The sequence below is a fragment of the Leptonotus elevatus genome, chromosome 12 (assembly GCF_054856555.1).
Source record: "Leptonotus elevatus isolate MCC_2025b chromosome 12, RoL_Lele_1.0, whole genome shotgun sequence".
In the NCBI taxonomy this organism is placed as follows: Eukaryota; Metazoa; Chordata; class Actinopteri; order Syngnathiformes; family Syngnathidae; genus Leptonotus; species Leptonotus elevatus.
In genome coordinates this window covers 5,116,189-5,134,393 of record NC_141250.1, presented here as the reverse complement: position 1 = coordinate 5,134,393, position 18,205 = coordinate 5,116,189, and the positions used below count along the sequence as shown (strand labels likewise).

General features: G+C 40.1%; 1 protein-coding gene across 4 annotated transcripts in view; it reads left to right on the top strand.

Annotated features, from left to right (window-relative positions):
- Positions 1 to 11,528, top strand: part of dgkg (diacylglycerol kinase, gamma) — a 100,312-nt gene extending 88,784 nt beyond the window's left edge. For all 4 annotated transcript variants that reach the window (XM_086091391.1, XM_086091389.1, XM_086091390.1 and 1 more), the window contains 3 exons: positions 1,852 to 1,972; positions 3,892 to 3,952; positions 8,775 to 11,528. In XM_086091391.1, coding sequence (XP_085947517.1) covers positions 1,852 to 1,972; positions 3,892 to 3,952; positions 8,775 to 8,873 — 281 coding nt within the window. In that variant the 3' untranslated portion in view covers positions 8,874 to 11,528. The remainder of the gene's footprint in view (positions 1 to 1,851; positions 1,973 to 3,891; positions 3,953 to 8,774) is intronic.
- Positions 11,529 to 18,205: the final 6,677 nt, after the last annotated feature.

The window sequence follows — 18,205 nt, the reverse complement described above, 5'->3', positions numbered from 1 at the left end:
TTATTTCCGCAATGATGATGTTTTTTTTCTCATTTGCTCCCAGCCTCTGAACTGAAGAGGTCGTTTGAAGCAATGTTAGTTATTACAAAAAAACGGCCAGCAGGTGGCAGCAGAGTATACGAGATCGACCAGGGCCATGTTGCAACAAGCTCTTTTTCCCAGTGTTTTGAACAGGTTTGTGAATAATGATGAAACTTTGCTATATTCTAATGCTAATTGCAGCAAAACGGAAACAGATACAAATAAGATTTTTTTCAGATGAAAGAAGAGACTCTAATCTTTCTTTTGGTAGGTTCCATGTTTTTATAGCAATAGAATACAATATTCTGTGGGCCTTGCAAAATCAGTCAAAATCCACTAATACAGTTAGGAGCGAAGGTGGTTTGCTTCAGGGAAAATAGCTGGGAGTGAATGAGTTAATGTAGTGCTGCCTAAGGAATTGAAAGTCATAGGCCCAATGTTGGCTTTTGGCCTTGCCGTGTAAGTGTAGCGATTCATCATATTGAACATTATAGAGCTACTCTTTGTTGGTTGAAAAGGATTAGCTAATTATTGTACTCCGTTTTTATTTATGTTTCACACAACATCCCAACTTCATTAAAAATGCAGGGGTTTTTCTCCTTATAATTTACAATTGTGAATTTAACCATCATTTTTTCAGGAAAAAATGCTCCTATAAAGTTGCAAAACTGTAAAACATCACAATTCAGTGAGTATCATTAATCAATCGTGTTTTTGCTTGGTTTTTGACTGGAGACTTATTCCAGAAGGATGTTAAGAGTAGAATGTGAGCCAACAAGGAGAATACCGAATCATCTTGTCTCACATTGTTCCAATCATCTGTCCCATTAAAAATAATCGGGGTCTTGCTCACAAATAGGAAAAACAACAGTTTTTGATTTTGAAGGTCTGAGTTAGAGGCTGATTTATTTTTTTTCGGGAATCTGCCACAGGATGGGAGTCAATGTTACCTTTAAACACAAGATTGGGGCGGGGCAAGATAAAAAAAAGTTCACAGGAGCAAACTGGAGCAGGATTATCCAGTAGGGGAAGAAAAGAAAACCTGGGGCTTTGTTTTTTTAATAAATGTAACTGACCTCCAAAATGGGAATAGTGCTGAATGGGGAGTCATTCTGAATGAGAGCAGGATGGGACAGGAGTCATTTTAACCGGGACGGGACAGGATTTTTTATTTATTCTTCTCTTCTTTAACCATAGTCCGGCACTGGGACAGAACAAAATCGGAAATAGCTTTTTTAGAAGCACAATACTCACAAGGAGAATTTCTTTTTTTTCCACCTCCAACATTAACAAGAAAATCCCTTCAAAACCAAAACACTGAAGATGACACTGGCCAAGTGATATCAGATATTATGCACTGGATATCTTTCAGTAGTCAGGATCTTGTCACGAAATGTAAAACTCACCCAGAGTTAGAAAAAAGTTTTATAAAAAAAAAAAAAAAAGTTAACAAAGAACTAATTTTCGGCTTATAATAATAATAATAATAATAATCTTGATCTGAACTGTGTAATCCCGGGTTTGATGTCTCTTCAAATCAGTTTGGTTATTGCTCCGATATATCACCAAAACCCTTAAACATTTACAAGGAACCAAAAAAAATTATAAATACCTTACAAGGAACCATGTACTGCTTGTAAATATTCGCTGTCAACCAGGATCCAGGTCATTTCATTTTAAGGGCAATGAATCAATTGCAATCAGATAACCAAACCAGTCCAGTTACAAACTTTTGAATGCTGTACTGTATCGCATTCAAAATCAACACGGTTATTGCTCACATTTGTGTAAAGCAAATGTGCTAAATGTTAACTTGTGTCGTGTATGCAGACTTCAGCGACCAGCTGCTGGAGGTGGTGGGTCTGGAGGGGGCCATCGAGATGGGTCAAATCTACACGGGGCTGAAGAGCGCCGGACGCCGCCTGGCTCAGTGCACCAACGTCACCATCAGGTCGCTACTACTTCTTGTTTGACTCACTTCTCCTCCATCCTACTTTATCCGTCTCGTGCCTCCCCAGTAACACCTGACCCCACCGTTAAACGCCAGCTGGGATTGTCCTAGTTAAAAATGCATTTATTTAGAGTGTTACTTATTTACTTTCACATGGAGGGTTTCCCAACAATGATCATTTTGTTCAAGCGAAAGAGACATATTGTCTCATCTGCCTTTTTATGGCTGTTCCAAGAGACACCATGTTGGAAAAATATCTCCATTCCCAAAATTAAACAAGTGTTTGAAACACTCTTCAACCAAATGTGCATTTTCACCAGAATAATCACAACTTGTGTGCACGAGCACAAAATTGTAATGTGACAAATTAGTAGGAATTCTTATATAATGTCTGGGACTTTCATGAAAGTAAGTGGGCTATTTTACGCTGACCTTGCACACGCGAACACTCGCAACCATGCATTGAATAAAAATGTCCTTCTCCAGCAGTTAATTTACTTTTATTTCAAAAGAGTTAGAGCGTGGGGTTTAGTGTATGAGGAAAAAAAAAATCATAGATTGAAAAATTCCGAAAAACATTAACATCAATAATCCTCCAAAATTGTCTGTTAAATATCACCACATTACAATTTTATTTAAAGAAATCCTATGTAATTGTGTTGAGAACATGCTTAAATGTCAAGACCAGTCCTTGTACAACCGTTGCATACATAAGAGCAGCCTTGGATCGTCTTCACTATGGGACTGTGTACCCACTCAAAACTGTTATTTAAATATCTCGTATTAAGTTACCCTGACAACTGTGCATGTATTCTTGTTCTTTGAGTTAAAGGGACTACACCATGGTATTTTAAGCCCTTCCATAGATTGACCCTAGGTATATAATGAAATCTTACCTTTGACACAATCGCGATGTAATTTCTTATGAAATATGAGTTATTTTGGTGGCTATTTTCCTTACCCGGAAGTCAAACGCTCGGTTCAGTAAAACCCCACCTCCACCCCTGTGGCTGCCGCGCCCCTCTCATGACGTCGTCCGAGCCGGCGGCTTCACGCAACGCCCACGAAACATACAGATTTTTAAAATGGACTCTAGATTTCACGGGCTGCTAGATTTCTGCGTTTGGTTACGCAAGCCATCAATTCTTGAATAAACATTTGAAACAAAACGGGTCCTTGCCGCAAGAATGATGAGGTTAGAGGAAAGAAGGAGGAGAGGGGAGAAAAAAAAGCAAAGGTAGGGCCGCACGCAATGACGTCAAACCGTGCCAACAGCTCGTTTTCTCAGGTTGGGAGGGGCTGGTGCTTGGAGAGCACAATAACCTAGAATTTCTCATACAGGGGCGAATGGAGGAAAACACAACTTTGGTCATGTTTTTGGTGAGGAATTAGCATTTTAACATGGCTAAAAGTTCCAAAAAGTCCCTTTAAACAAGTTAGACCAGCGCAAAAAATGACAAATCTTACTATAAACAGTTTTACATAAGAGTTGTCATCATCAAGAGTGAAAATATTTAGAGAAAAAAAAAAAGAGCGGAAGAACCAGAAGTGCAACTTGAGTTCCCCATGGACAAAATTTTCTGCAGCACCTCACTCTTAACTTTGCTCAATTTGGGAGGTTTGTTTGGTTGAAGACAACTCCAAAATCTGTCACTCATTTTATCTACTGTACTTTTTGTAACATTTGTAATATCCTATCCTGTAAATCAATGGACATTACATCTAGCCATTTTCTGTAGTACTTGTGCTCATTTGGGTCGTGGGTGAGTTTGAGCCTATACAGCTGACCTGAGACAAGGTATTTGTCAGGGTGTCATGGGAAAAAAAAAATTCTATGTTTGCCCAGTGTGTGCATGCATTCATGAGCGTGTGTGATTTGATTGACCCTTTGCATCCCGTCTCTATCTTCATCTGTCCAGGACATCCCGTAGGCTGCCCATGCAGATTGACGGCGAGCCCTGGATGCAGCCGCCATGCATGGTGAGAGCAACCATTTTTGACTAAATAAAGTTTGGGCTACCTGCAAACGTGTAGCACACTTGTGATGGGAGCTAAATGGCTTAATCGTGTTGTGTTTTGCCGAACAAAAGCAAAAGTAGGCCCCCAAAGCTTACACTCTCAGGGAACAAGTACATGAGTAACCATGCTGGGTTGTGCTGAACAAGAAGTAGGTCAACGTTGTGTTCACAAAAATGTACGTGGTTGTAGCTTTAGGAGACCAATGCTTCAATTTGTTTGACCCCGGTTAAGGTACAAATATCCAACTTGAGTACAGTTTGGAACATTCTGAGCTGACACGTTGTGTTGGTGGAGAGAGAATTGGACTTTTACTTCAGCCGTATTTCTAAAGAGTAAACACTGATGAAAAGTACATTGTTGTACTATGTACATGACTTTTCATTGGGCTGCTACTTTTAAACATTCTTTTTTTTTTGTACCCTTGACATTTTTACAACTTGGAAACATCCAGTATCTGACAAAAGTCAGTACACCCCTCGCATTTTTGTTTTATTGTATTTTTCATGGGACAGCACTAAAGAAATCACACTTTGCTACAATGTGAAGTCGCATTATAATTTGCAACAGTGAAAATTGACTGCCCCCTCAAAATAACTCAACACACGGTCATTAATGTCAAAGTGAGCATAGCCCTAAGAATGTTGAAATTAGACCCAGTTTTCCCTCCTCGGTGTCACGTTGATGTTGCAAGGTCTCAGGTGTGAATGGGAAGCAAGTGTGTTCAATTTGGATAATGGTGGTCACTCACAGTATTGACACTTAGGACACAATTTGGACATTTTCTCTCTTTGTTTCAGCTTTAATGGCTGTGACTTAAATTAGTTGGAGGAGATAGTAAGCTTTCTGTACACTGACTACTTTAAATTGTTGTTCCATGAAAACGTAAATTATTTAGAAAATGTTCAGGGGTGAACTCACTTTTGTGAGCTACTGAACCGCTACTTTTTTGGCCTTGGAAAAAGTACCATGTAATCCATAAGTGAGACAATGGGAAACAGTGTAGCTTAAACTGTTTTTGTTTACTCATAGAAAAAAATAAAATGCCACGGTAACTTGTACCAAGCGAACTTTATACCACACTAAAACGACCAGTAAATGTAAAAATTTGACATTTTGGGATTGTGACAATGCAAACGCCTCAACTGAACCATGTTGCTAGTAAATTATACTACTTTTAAACAATTCTGCTTTTGTACCCTTGTTACTATCTAATATTGGGACCATAGCTACCTTTTGATCTTTTGGAAAAGGTATCAATTGTTCCCATAGAGTCCAAAAGTTTACTCTATATCAGGGGTGGCCAAGTTCGGTCCTCGAGAGCCACTATCCAACCTGTTTTCCATGTCTCCCTCCTTCAGCTCATCAGCAAGCTTTGCAGAACCCTGACAATGATCCTGATCATGAATCAGGTGCATTAGTGGAGAGAAACGGGGAAACCAAACTTAGCCACCCCTGCTCTATATGATACATTTATTTAAATTACCGGTATGTCTATTTGTGACACTCACTTTTGGGATGTCATTGTGGGAGGCCTGATTTTGTCTCCTTCGCATTTTGGGACAGTTACATGCTGTGGATATAAAAAGTCAACACACCCCGGTTCAAATGCAAGTTTTTGTGAAGAGACAAAAATAAATCATCAAAATCTTTGCCGTCACAAATGTTACCTATGAACTGTACAACTTGTACCACTGAATTGGGTTATGATGGTTGCGTAACAATACACACACCCTCTTATAACTGAGGATATGTTTGTTTGTGTTCAGAATTAACCAATCACATTCAAACTCATGTTAAATGGGAAGCATCACACCCCTGCCACCATTTAAAGTGCTTCTGATTAACGCCAATAAAATACAGATGCTCAAGTAGGCTATATATTTTTATAATTTTTTATTATTATTATTATTATCATTATATTTGTATTTATTTATTAAATTGCACGGGTTATTTTGTTTATCTTGCTCTCTCTTTTTTCCCTATCACTAAAAGCTGACATTTGAACAGGGACTTTTGATATCCACTGCACATACATGAATGTAGAAAATCTCTGAACGAAGGATATCATGTTTATAAAGTGCACATGGCTTGTCTTTGGAGTGCTACTGTCAAAGCTTCCACATTTCCCCCGTATACTTTTGTCTTCACTTTTTTGGCCTTTACACTATAAAAAGAGATTAAAAATAGACCAATGTGGGTCAAAAACAGGCCGACTTAACTTTGAGTTATTCATTTAATTAAATGTGTGGTTTAACACAAAATGTTAGGTCACAATAAATAACCCACAAAAATGGCGTATTCCTTTACAAAACCCACAAAATTGGATTGTTTTGTACAAACCAAAAACTTGGGTTCATTTGACCTTTTTTATTTTTTATTTATCTATATTTTTTTTAATGAATGACCCAAAAAGTATTTTTGACCCATATTGGGCAATTTTTTACTCAACTCACTCAAAAAAAAAAAAAAGTTGGCTCCAAAATAATTGAAATTGGATCAAATAGGGGAATGACCCAATGAATAAAGCACAAAACAACACACATTTTTGGGTTGTTTGTCATTTATTCATTTGACCCAACTTTTTGGGTTAAAAACCCAAAAGTTGTTGGTCTGTTATTGACCCAGTTTCAGTTATTTTTGACCCAACTCTTGAGTGTAGAAAAGGATCGGAACCCATGGATAGATGGAAAGATTCCAAGGCCTAAGCTAGCAAATCAATGGCCTTGAATTGTCACCTTAGCGTTAACTTGTATCAATCGTGCTGGTCCCAATGGATGATGAATGGCGTAAATCATCCTGGTCCATTTGTCATCCTTGATCTAATGGTCCATTTAAATAAAATAAAAATAGCCTTGACTTATTTGCTTTCTCTTGCACTTGTTGGCACATTTCTCTGCACGCCACCAGTCTTTCACATCTAACGCAGTCATGCCGTCCAATAGCGCAGGCAGGCCGACACTGCTGTTTGTATTGAAGGAAAAAAAGAACGTCAGCTATTTTGTGTACTCCCTCGCACAGTCAAATATTTTTCATTTTACCACAGCGTGTCTTCACGGAGGCAGAGGAGCCACATTGTTTTGTTGTATTATAAGTGCTGAGAATGAGTTTTTTATTTTTTTTAATCAACATGTGTTTGGTTACCAGGAAGCCATCACTGTCATCACATCACAAAATCAGAAATATAAGTACATCACTGTCCCTCTTAGTCTGCTTAGTAAGAACTCCCTGGAAATTGCATTCCACCTTAGTTCCGAATCTGATCTACAATCTGATTGGGTGAGCCAAGTCTACAGCTATTTACACAGTCATTAGGGTTTTGATTTTAGACGGTTGACCCTTACATGACTATCACCTGGCATGTACTGACTACCACGTTTTCCACATTATCGGCACGTAACAGAGGAGGCGGGAGGGAGCAGGATGACATACTGCAAACAAAGATACTTTTTGCTCAGAATAATATGCGTTTTCCTTAATAAAAAAAAAAATGCCAACGTGTACTAGTCAGCCCTAAGGACAACATGAGTCACCCACGGTTAGCTCACCAGTGACGGGTGTCACGATGCAGTCACGACTTGATGTAACTCAAGACATAACCTAGACAATCAACCGACAAGAAGTGAAAGAAAGAAAGGAACTAATAATGATGCATTTAAAAAATGTGGGAAATCGGAATTATCCCACTCGGATTGTCTCGGTTCCAACCTCAAAGCGTTTGATGCAAATATAAACAACAAAGATGGCTGAATCAGATAAATTGTTTGTTGTTCTGGTTAACGCAGTCATTCCAAATCACGTTGTTACATGAAGCTATTTCAAATAATGAAATTAAAGTAGTAATGCATAAATATTAATAAATACCTGTTTAAAATCTTGTCAGATTAAAGCCTGACAGTGAAGTTGGGGTCCTTTTTCCCCCGATTTGGCAACTCTGATGTACAGGTTCAAAGGGACGTTCCCGTGCTCGCTTCCTGGTATGAAGTCAGAAAATTTTGCATAATACACACAAACTGACGAGACGAGAGACACCTGGACAAGACAGGTGGCTCAGGGAGCTGATTGGATGACAAACACAGGTGGAAATGATAAAACTTGATGAGACAATGACAACAGGGACACAAGAAACATTTTGCATAACCAAAATCCAATCAAAACCAAAAGCAGAAAACATGGATCATGACAACAGGACACTGACTTAATTAAAAAATAAAAATAAAACGGAAGATGTTATGCTAATGTTTATTATTTATTTATTTCAAACTTAACATGATATGTTTCTCATGTACTAAATGTTCCATATTTTGTCCCAAATGGAGAAAAAAATGAAAAAGGTTATTTTAGAGTCGTAATTTTAATACTCTGATAACGCCATATTTTTGGTCACTGATATACCGGCAGAATCTAAAATCAGCCTATGAGAGATTAATGTTCAGCGAGGTTCGGGGGCTGTTGGGCAATTTGTGGTGATGGTGGCAATTGGCAAAGGACACTAGGACCAGGAAGGCAAGAAAGGGTGAATATGGATATGTGGAAAAATCTAAACACTAAACCAACAAAGTCCCAATAATCCAAATTCAAAGTAGCAAAGAAACACAAGAAAAGTAAACACTCACCACAATAGGAAATATAATTAAACTTGAATCAATCAAAGTAAATATAATCAAAACCATGTAAAACCTTTGCAGTTTCTCCTTGACCATAAAAGATATGCTGGTGTTCCCAAATTATAAAAGTGACAAGGAAAATATTGTAGCCCTAAAGACTTTTTGTCTGTTTTTTACAGATCAGGATCACCCACAAGAACCAAGTTCCTATGTTGCTGGGGCCCCCTCAGAAGACACCCTTCTTTTTTTTCAAGAAGCGCACCCGCAGTCGGGACTAGTGGGGATGCGTGTGTACACATCCGCAGCGGACTCACTATACAACACAATGATGCTAAAAACCACACAGTATACTGTACAGGCAGCTCGAGCCGGTCTGGAACTCTCCCAGTAGTCCCTTCAGTCAACTGCCAACACACGCCAAAGGCCTGCCAACCATCAAAACAACTGCAAATGAAGTGATGCAAGGACCGCAAGAGGAAGTTAGCCGCCTTCCGAGGCCTGCTCAGAACAACTGAGAAATAATTCAGCAGCTGCTTGTATGAACTTTCGATTCGGAGAGCAAAGCGGCTTCATCCATTATTGACCCCTTTTGTTCAGGGCTGGATGGCAGCGGGTCGTCCGGAATGGGGGCAAATTTTTGCATCCCTCTCAATGTACCTTTAGGCCCACCTCGGCAACACGGGCTCGAAATTTGAAAGTTGATATTGGAGTGGTCTAATTACTGTACATCCCCTCAGGGACTAACATCCAGACCCCTGCAGGTTTTTATGTACCAAAGCTAAAACTGCAAGCCCCCTTTCTAAATGCATCCCGCTATTTCGGGAAGAGTCTAATTCGCCTCCCGCGGAACATGAAGCCTGATTATGAACGGCGGCTTTGTGCCGTGTGTCCTAACTGGCCAAAGGTGAGAGAGATGTCAAAAATATGTCAAATGGTATGAGACGCATAGTATTTGTATATATCAGGAATGTAGGATTAGATCACACGCATACAAGTGTGTTTTAATATATGCTCGTCATGTCAGTGTTGTTCACCATGATCACTGGATTGAGAGTTTTTCCCCTTAAGTGGAATTCACATCCGTTTTTGTTTTTTTTAATTCACCATCTCAGAATCATTTTAGACTTTTTAAATGTCAAAATGAACAAATTATCTCGACCTGCAAAGTTATATGAGTGTGACTTGTGGGAAGTCACCAATCTACGTACCAAAATGCTGGCCAGCTGTTTGGAATTCTACACCACTTTTCCCATCGTAGGAAATATCGTAAATCAAACTGTCGCCAAGCAATCTTTCAATGTAATTTTAACATTCGGGGCGGTTGTACAAGTGTCCAAATGACAAGAAACAGATAAATCAGGTGGAACGGAAGAGTGTCACATTGCGAATGTGACTCACACCTCTCATTTTTTAAAACATTGTTTTTATTGTTAAACATTTTAAGCTGCAACTAACAGTAATTTTATTAATCGAGGAATTGATGATAAAAAAAAAAGTTGTAACCCTTTAAAAAAAAAAAAGAAGTTTTTTTAAACACATTACAGTATTTCAAATTGTGCTGAAAACACACCATAAACATAATTTGTATTTTCATGCTTTTGGTCCATGAACATGTCAGAAAAAAAGGATAAGATGTTGAGCAGCGACTTCCAAAATAAAAGCAGATGTATGCAAATCGCTGGCGTCAGGCCAAAAACTTCTTCTTCCAAAATCAGCACTTTTCAGAAGACCTAAAAAAAGGGCATGTTTGTACAACCCTTAACATTGCATCGACAAAGACAGCAAGCCATTTTCAGCAGCTCTATAGATTGGTGAATAACTTGTAAAAATAACACCCACAAGTGTGGACAGACCAATATGAATTTTTTTTAAATTTTGAAATTTACCGAAACATGAGGTTTCGGCCCAACTTCAGCAAAATGTTTCATTGTCATTCAATGCAAATCTAACACTGGGGGGAAATCTGGAGAAAAAAAATTATGTTAGATTTTTATGTTGCTTCGAACTAAAATGGCTGTATCCAAGATTGGAGTCAGTTTTTTCTCCACAGATTACCCTCCAGATCAGCAAAATTCCACTGATTAACTGTAGTAAGACTGTAGTAAGAAAAGCTAATGCTTGTTTGTGCAGTCACAATTCAGTGAGAGGTATATGAAGCTCCCAATGGGTCAGCGTTATCAATATCTGCACACCAAAAGCTTCTTGTAACCGTTTTTTCGTTTTCAAACTTTGTAACTATTTCATCTTAGTGTTTTATTTACATACATACACATTTATTTAATATTTTTTTAAGAAAAGGGGATTTTATGGCGCAAAAACCTTATACGAGAGAGATAAACTGAGATCAGTTTTAGATTCTGCACCCAAAATGTATTTAAAAACAACTCTCAGACCTAACGCAACAAAAATTGTGTCCCAGACTGTAATCAATTTGCTTTCATGGAGAACTACAGAAATCACTTGTAGAGAGGCTGAAATTTCAAGAAAAATTATTCATAAAAATAAAAAACGTGAAAAAATAAGTTATTGAATTCAACTTTTGGGGATAACCGTCTCAGTCCACTGTTTTTTGCAAGACACTCAGCGTGAGACAAATAAAGATGTGCTAAGGGGTGAGGCTTTGTCGCCTTTTGCCCCCCTTTTCCCTTTAAAAACGTGCCAAGTTCACTTGACTTCAACTCATCAACGCTGATACATAAACACTGAGACTGTACATAACGTAGTGTGTTTCCTGTGAGTGTGTGTATGTGACGGACAGACGATTGCGTGTTTACAACAGCGTCACATTTACTGTTCAAACAATGTCGTAGACCACTATAACCACTTTGAATGTACATACAGCACTTGTTTGTGACATTTCATGTGTCGTCATCTTACCATATGCCTGCTGTATCAACAATCACTTTGAGTGAACAAAAAAAAATGGAGGTATTCAAAAATCTCGTCTTGGCTTGATTCATTATTTTAAACAGTAAATAAATGCTGATTAGGACACATACTGTAGAGTTAGCAGCAGAGGTGAGTAGTAAGGAGTTACATTTACTCCGTTACTTTTACTTAAGTTACTTTTTTCGATCAATTGTACTTGAACCTTGAGCTACATTGCGCTCACTATTTATATGTATATCTTCATCTTGCGCAATTTATTTTTGGGTTGTCTGAGAACGTTGACTCCATTTGACCATTCAGACTGAGCCAGGTGGTCACATGACAGCACACAGACTCACTTGAGTGAAACATAGCAAAATCTACACACACAAAATCTCACGCTCATCAGAACCTAAGTGAGGATATTTGGTTTATAAAATGGATGGATGGCTGTCATTTCAGTCTACTAAACATCAGCATTTCAGCTTACAAGAATTTCACATGAAACTTGAGAAACATGTAAGGCTGTCTCCATCTGCAAATTGCTCTTTGGAATAAAACCAGTAGGTCATCCACAGCACATGAATGCAAATTGCAGTTGGGCTGCCCCAATTAGACCCAATGGAAAAGGTTGAAAGGGTTGTGCATTTTCAAAAGCAGCAGGAAGACAAGCAATCCACAATGTATCCATCCTCCCGCCCATCAGCAGGAGCGTGCAGGGCATCTCAGCTCTCTGAAATGCTTCGGACAACTGAGACAGACACACTACACACTCGCATCCGTCGACGGGAACGCGCAACCAAGGGGCACAAGGGCTGAAGCGCAACGGGACGCGGCCCACACGCAAACTGGAACTTGAAACAAAGCTGATGTGTGAAACCCGGAAATCGGAAATCCCGCCTCCTCCGTAGCATATACCACATACGGTGGCTCAGAGAGACATATTTCGCATGCCTACCACCAATTCTTATTATGCGTGAGAAAACGAGCATTTCTGCGAGCGACGGCAACTTTGCGATGCCGAAAGACCGAGCGAGCCAGAATTAGCTGGAACAGCTAACGAGCGGCTAGCGGGAGGAGCTAGTTAAAAACAAAAACAAAAAGCTAGTATCTTGCAAGAGTAAAGCAGAAGGTGACAAGCGACGGGAGCCCAAATCATGGAAGTTAGTGACGACCACCTGCAGGCCTCAGCTGTGTAAGGGGGCTAACTACATTTGCATAGTTGCCCTTTGGGCATCCGTCTACAGCCATGTAATATAATTAGTGATTACTCGGAGATTGAACGGCTCTGAACTCGTACAAATCGGACTTCAACCAAAAAATCTGGGTAAAAAATGCCTCGGAGTTTGAACTCATTTTCGGAGTTCGAACACCCAAGCAAAGCAAGCTAAGCCGAACATACCTTGAAAACGGATAGCCAAGTGAAGTCGAACGAAGCCGAGCAATGCTGAATGCTCACGTTGCGCTAGTTGAGAAATGCATTGCTCATTTCCAGTCAGATCGTTAATACTCCCGGAGGTGCTCCATACTCGCGAGTGCATTTTGATTTTTCTATGACAATTTTCTTCGCCATGGGCCCAAAGAAAGACAACAGTGCCAGTGGCAGCAAAGAAAAACATACAGTGCTACGAACCAGAGTGGAATTAGGAAGGAGATTATTGCACCGTTGTAACTACCGTGACCACTACTTCTGTAAATACTGGCACAAGGCCCCCCCCCCCCCCCCCTTAGCTGTTCAACAACGTGCCTGATGTTAAACAACGTACGCAAGGACCGCTTAGTAGTCTAACAATATGCCCAATGTAAAATACACAAACTCAGCACTGAACTAAGGCAAGCATTAACATAGCATTTATCATCCACTGAGGCCATCACACCACAACAAAAAATATAAGGTATTTTTTATTGTTTAAATACTGTACAGGGTGTAAATGTAAAACATATGAATTAAAATAGGAATTTTCTTTTTTTGAAGCTTGGGAACGGATTAATTGCATTTAAATTATTTCCTATGGAAAAAAATGTTTTGGAGGTTGAACAATTCGTACTTTGAACACTTCGCAGGAACGAATTATGTTCAAACTCCAAGGTACAACTGTATATATATATATAAAGTTTATACGATACAACATATATTTTTTAATACTATTGACATAAACAATCGATTTTTTAAATTAATAAATTATTAGTTCACCACTAGACGGATTTACGGATCACTGGCTGTCCCATCGTGCTTTTCCCTCTGAGTTCTGAAACTTACGATGTTGCAGCTTTTAGAAATGAAGCACTGATCTATAAATGTGACCCCCAAAAAAGAAAAGTTGGCGAAAAAGACCGTTGAAGCTGACAGGTTGGACTAACTTAAATGAAAGACTACAGTTGGATTGTTTTGGGCATGAAGGGATGTATTTTGAAAGAGTGTACTAAATTGCGTACATTTACAGTTAGGTTGTGCTAGTAGGTCACATCTCAACTGGATCGCTAATCAAAAATGTGATTTAATAAAACAAGCCCTCTGTTTTGCCCTCGGGTTGGCTTGGTTTGAGGGTCAAGGGCGCACCCTCCCCCACCTTCATGTAATCATTAGTGCAGCTTGCAGTGAGGGTTGCTTCCATAAGCAATATTCTACCAACTAAAACAATGAAAAAATTATAAAGGTATTTATAATATTCCATATTTTAAAATGTTTAACATCTAATTATATAATTAAGCTATGTTTCTGTTCCCCAAAAAATTTTGGGATTGTTTTCATAAACCATACACTGGGTAGCTGTGGATTTTGAGCAAAATGGGTTACTTTTAAGCAAGGTTGGGGTAATCATTTTGACCTCAGCTATACTGATAACATGGTAATGCATTTCTTGGATGCTTTAACTCACTGGTTCTCAGGCCCGGTCCTCGAGTACCCCTATCCAGCCTGTTTTCCATGTCTCTCCAGCCAACACAGCTGAGGATCGTTATCAGGCTTAATGCAGAGCTTGCTGTTGAGCTGATCGTTTGAAACACCTGTGTTTACTTGTGGGAGACATGAAAAACAGGCTGGATAGGGGTACTTGAGGCCTGGAGAAGATTTTGATTCAACAAGGGTTTAAAAAAAAAAACTACACACAGATGAGTTAAAGCAGTGGTTCTCAACACTGCCTTAACTCATCAGTATGTGTTTGATCAAATCCTCAACCCAATGTGTGTATAAATAACCCAGCATTGGCTTGGTCCCTTTTGAACCCATGCACTGGGTTAGCTATTTCACCTAATTTGGGTTATTTGGAACCGAGCAGTTTTAAGAATAGACGTAAAAACTTGGTAAAGACGGGAAGCTGGCAAATTGAAACGAGCCAAGTTGTCAAAATCAAATAAGAAACAAATAAAACATTTTCTAAAAAGTTGTGTTGATTTTGTTTTGATAAATGTGTCAAATGTCTAATTGTAGCTCGTAACTAAATACAAAAATAAAATGGTAGTCAAGTCATTAATTTATACAGCACTTAATCACAAGGGTTGCAAAGGGTTTCAAAGGCCAAAAGTAAAAAAAAATAATAATAATAATAATGATCTACATGCCCTGGTCTAAGACCCCCCCACACACTGAAAAGGAGAAACATGAAGAAAGAAAAAATCAGGAAAGTGATCAAAGATGGCTTTCTAGGATGACCAGGCTGCAATAGATACAAAGTGGGCAACATGTCTGATATGATGCTGTACAGTGTTAAAAACAGCATGAGAATCATTTTTACAAAATAAAGGAAGACGCCTCTGGGGAAGTGATCCCAGTCGCTTGATGCGGAATCCTTAAAGCCGCAGCCTGACTTCAATCAATGCCATCTAGCCCCCTCTCTGGTTAGAAGAGGATGGCGGTGAGGGTAGAAGAAGCGGCAGAAGAACCAGCTAAAGTCAAGATGTTAGGGGAGCAATTTAAACACTTTTACAGCAGCCTGGAGGCCGAACTGAGAATGCTCTTGGAATGCTCTGGATGGAACATAAGGTACCACTTAGTCAGCAAGATAGAAAGGTGCTAAGTCATGTAATATTTTATGAATAAATAACAAACCCTTAAAATTACATCTCAGATGAGACAGGAACTAGTGCAAGATGGCTAGTAAGTAGTGAGATAATATGAACATTTTAGTTTGAGTCTTGCTGCAGCATTTGGTACCCTACTAACTACGGACGTTTAACACTAGTCATAGGAAGACCAGAAAGCAGAACGTTACAACAGTCAAGACGAGATGTAAAAAATTTAATGAACTATGCTCTCTGTGTCAGGGATAAAATTACCCGTATCTTAGCAATATTTTGATGGATAAATGTACAAAATGTTCCTGATGAGCAGTTGAAAAGAGAGAGTTAAGTCAAACATAATGGCGAGATTTTTTTAGGCAATGGTGCCTCTGAATGGCAGGACCAGTAATCATAATCCCATTTTCTCAGGCTTGAGAAGCAAAAACTCTGCTAGCTTTGAATATGTACTAAAATAGTTATTCAAATTGACTGAAGAGAAAAATGTTACAATTAAGGTGCCATTTAGTTAAGAAGTCCAGCACCCAGTTGCGAAGGGCGAGGCTCAAATCTAGTGTGTGTAGTTTCTCCATAATGTGATGATAATATTGACAGCTGATATGAAGTCAATAAAGTTCAGGTGGATGTAGGTGTGTCATGCTGGGTGTGAGTGGTTGCAAGATGGTAGACCCAAACACGGCAGGGAGACAGGAATGAAGGGCAACGTGAAGAACTTAATTGAAACATAAAGAGTAAGGTGAGTAGACAATGACTGGACGGGAGGTGACTGGACTGGTCTCCATGACTGGACTGGTCTCCATGACTGGACTGGATGACTAGACAAAACGTAGGCCACTTGGCAGAGCATGGACGACTCGACAGTGATGAAGGCGACTTGACAGTGACGTGGGCGGCTTGGCAGTGACGTGGGGGACTTGACTGTGACGAGGACGACTTGACAGTGACGAGGACACCTTGACAGTGACGTGGGCGACTTGGCTGTGACGAGGACGACTTGACTGTGACGTGGTCGGTTTGGCAGTGACGTGGGTGACTTGATTGTGACGAGGACGACTTGACTGTGACGAGGACGACTTGACTGTGACAAGGACAACTTGACAGTGACGTGGGCGACTTGACAGTGAAGTGGGCGGCTTGGCAGTGACGAGGGCGACTTGACTGTGATGAGGACAACTTGACTTGACGAGGACAACTTGACAGTGACGAGGACACCTTGACAGTGACGTGGGCGACTTGGCTGTGACGAGGACGACTTGACTGTGACGTGGTCGGCTTGGCAGTGACGTGGGTGACTTGATTGTGACGAGGACGACTTGACTGTGACGAGGACGACTTGACTGTGACAAGGACGACTTGACAGTGACGTGGGCGACTTGACAGTGACGTGGGTGGCTTGACAGTGACGTGGGCGGCTTGACTGTGACGAGAACGACTTGACTGTGACGAGGACGACTTGACAGTGACGAGGACAACTTGACTGTGACGAGGACGACTTGACAGTGACGTGGGCGACTTGACAGTGACGTGGGCGGCTTGACAGTGACGTGGGCGGCTTGACTGTGACGAGAACGACTTGACTGTGACGAGGACGACTTGACAGTGACGAGGACAAATTAACTGAGACGTGGACGACTTAACTGAGACGAAGACGGCTTTACTGTGACGAGGGCTTAGCTTTGACGCGACGAGAAACACGGACTCCCACAAATAGCGTCGACAATGCTCCCACACCAACTAGACCAGGGGTGCTCAAGTTCGGTCCTTGAGAGCCCCTATCCAGCCTATTTTCCATGTTTCTCTCCACTAACACACCTGATTCATGATCAGGATTGTTATCAGGCTTCTGCAAAGCTTGCTGATTAGTTGATCATTAGGTTCAGCTGTGCTGCAGAAGGGAAACATGGAAAACAGGCTGGACTAGACAAACACAACAGACTAAGGCTCCGTCCAGACGGAAGCAAAGCCGGTTTCGTTCCTCAAACAAATCTCGTACACACAGAAGCATTTCAAGATTTGCGTGTGTCCAAATAAGACGATGAGGACGTTTAACGGCTGTAATGTATATGCAAAGTCTGGAATTAACGGAAAGCGTAGAAGAATCAGCAAAGAAGACAAACACTTTTTTCCCCTAACTTTATTGCAATCTACAGAACAAACATGGCTTGGCATGTATCAAAACAACATGAATAAGACAAACACAGGAGAAGTGACAATGGCGGGTGATTTAAGTACAACAAGTACAACACCGCTTAGTGACGGCTTTGTTTCCGTCTGTACGGGTCCTAAATACACCAACACTGATGAGACACACCTGCGGAAACACAAGTGGCTGAAAGCACTGAACGGAAGAAACACACAGGTGGACAAGGTTAGACATAACGAGATAAAGGAAGAAACCAAGAACACATAACAAAATCCAAACCCCACAGAACCGAAACATGACAAAGTGTCCTTACTCTTCAAGGTGAGGGAGGTGTGAACGAATCTTTTGAATGGTTATTTTTAATGAACTGATTCTAAAGATTCAGTTTACTTAAAAGAACTGTCATAACACTGATGTCGATGGTGTATGTGATGTTGTTGAACTCATGGCAACCTTCTTGAGAACTTTTTGACTTGATCTGTGTAAGAGCCATGGGACAATAGTTGTTCAGTCATTGTCTACCATTTGGTGACTGGAATAATGGTGGACGTCATGCATCTACGGATGAGTGCGTAAGAGAGG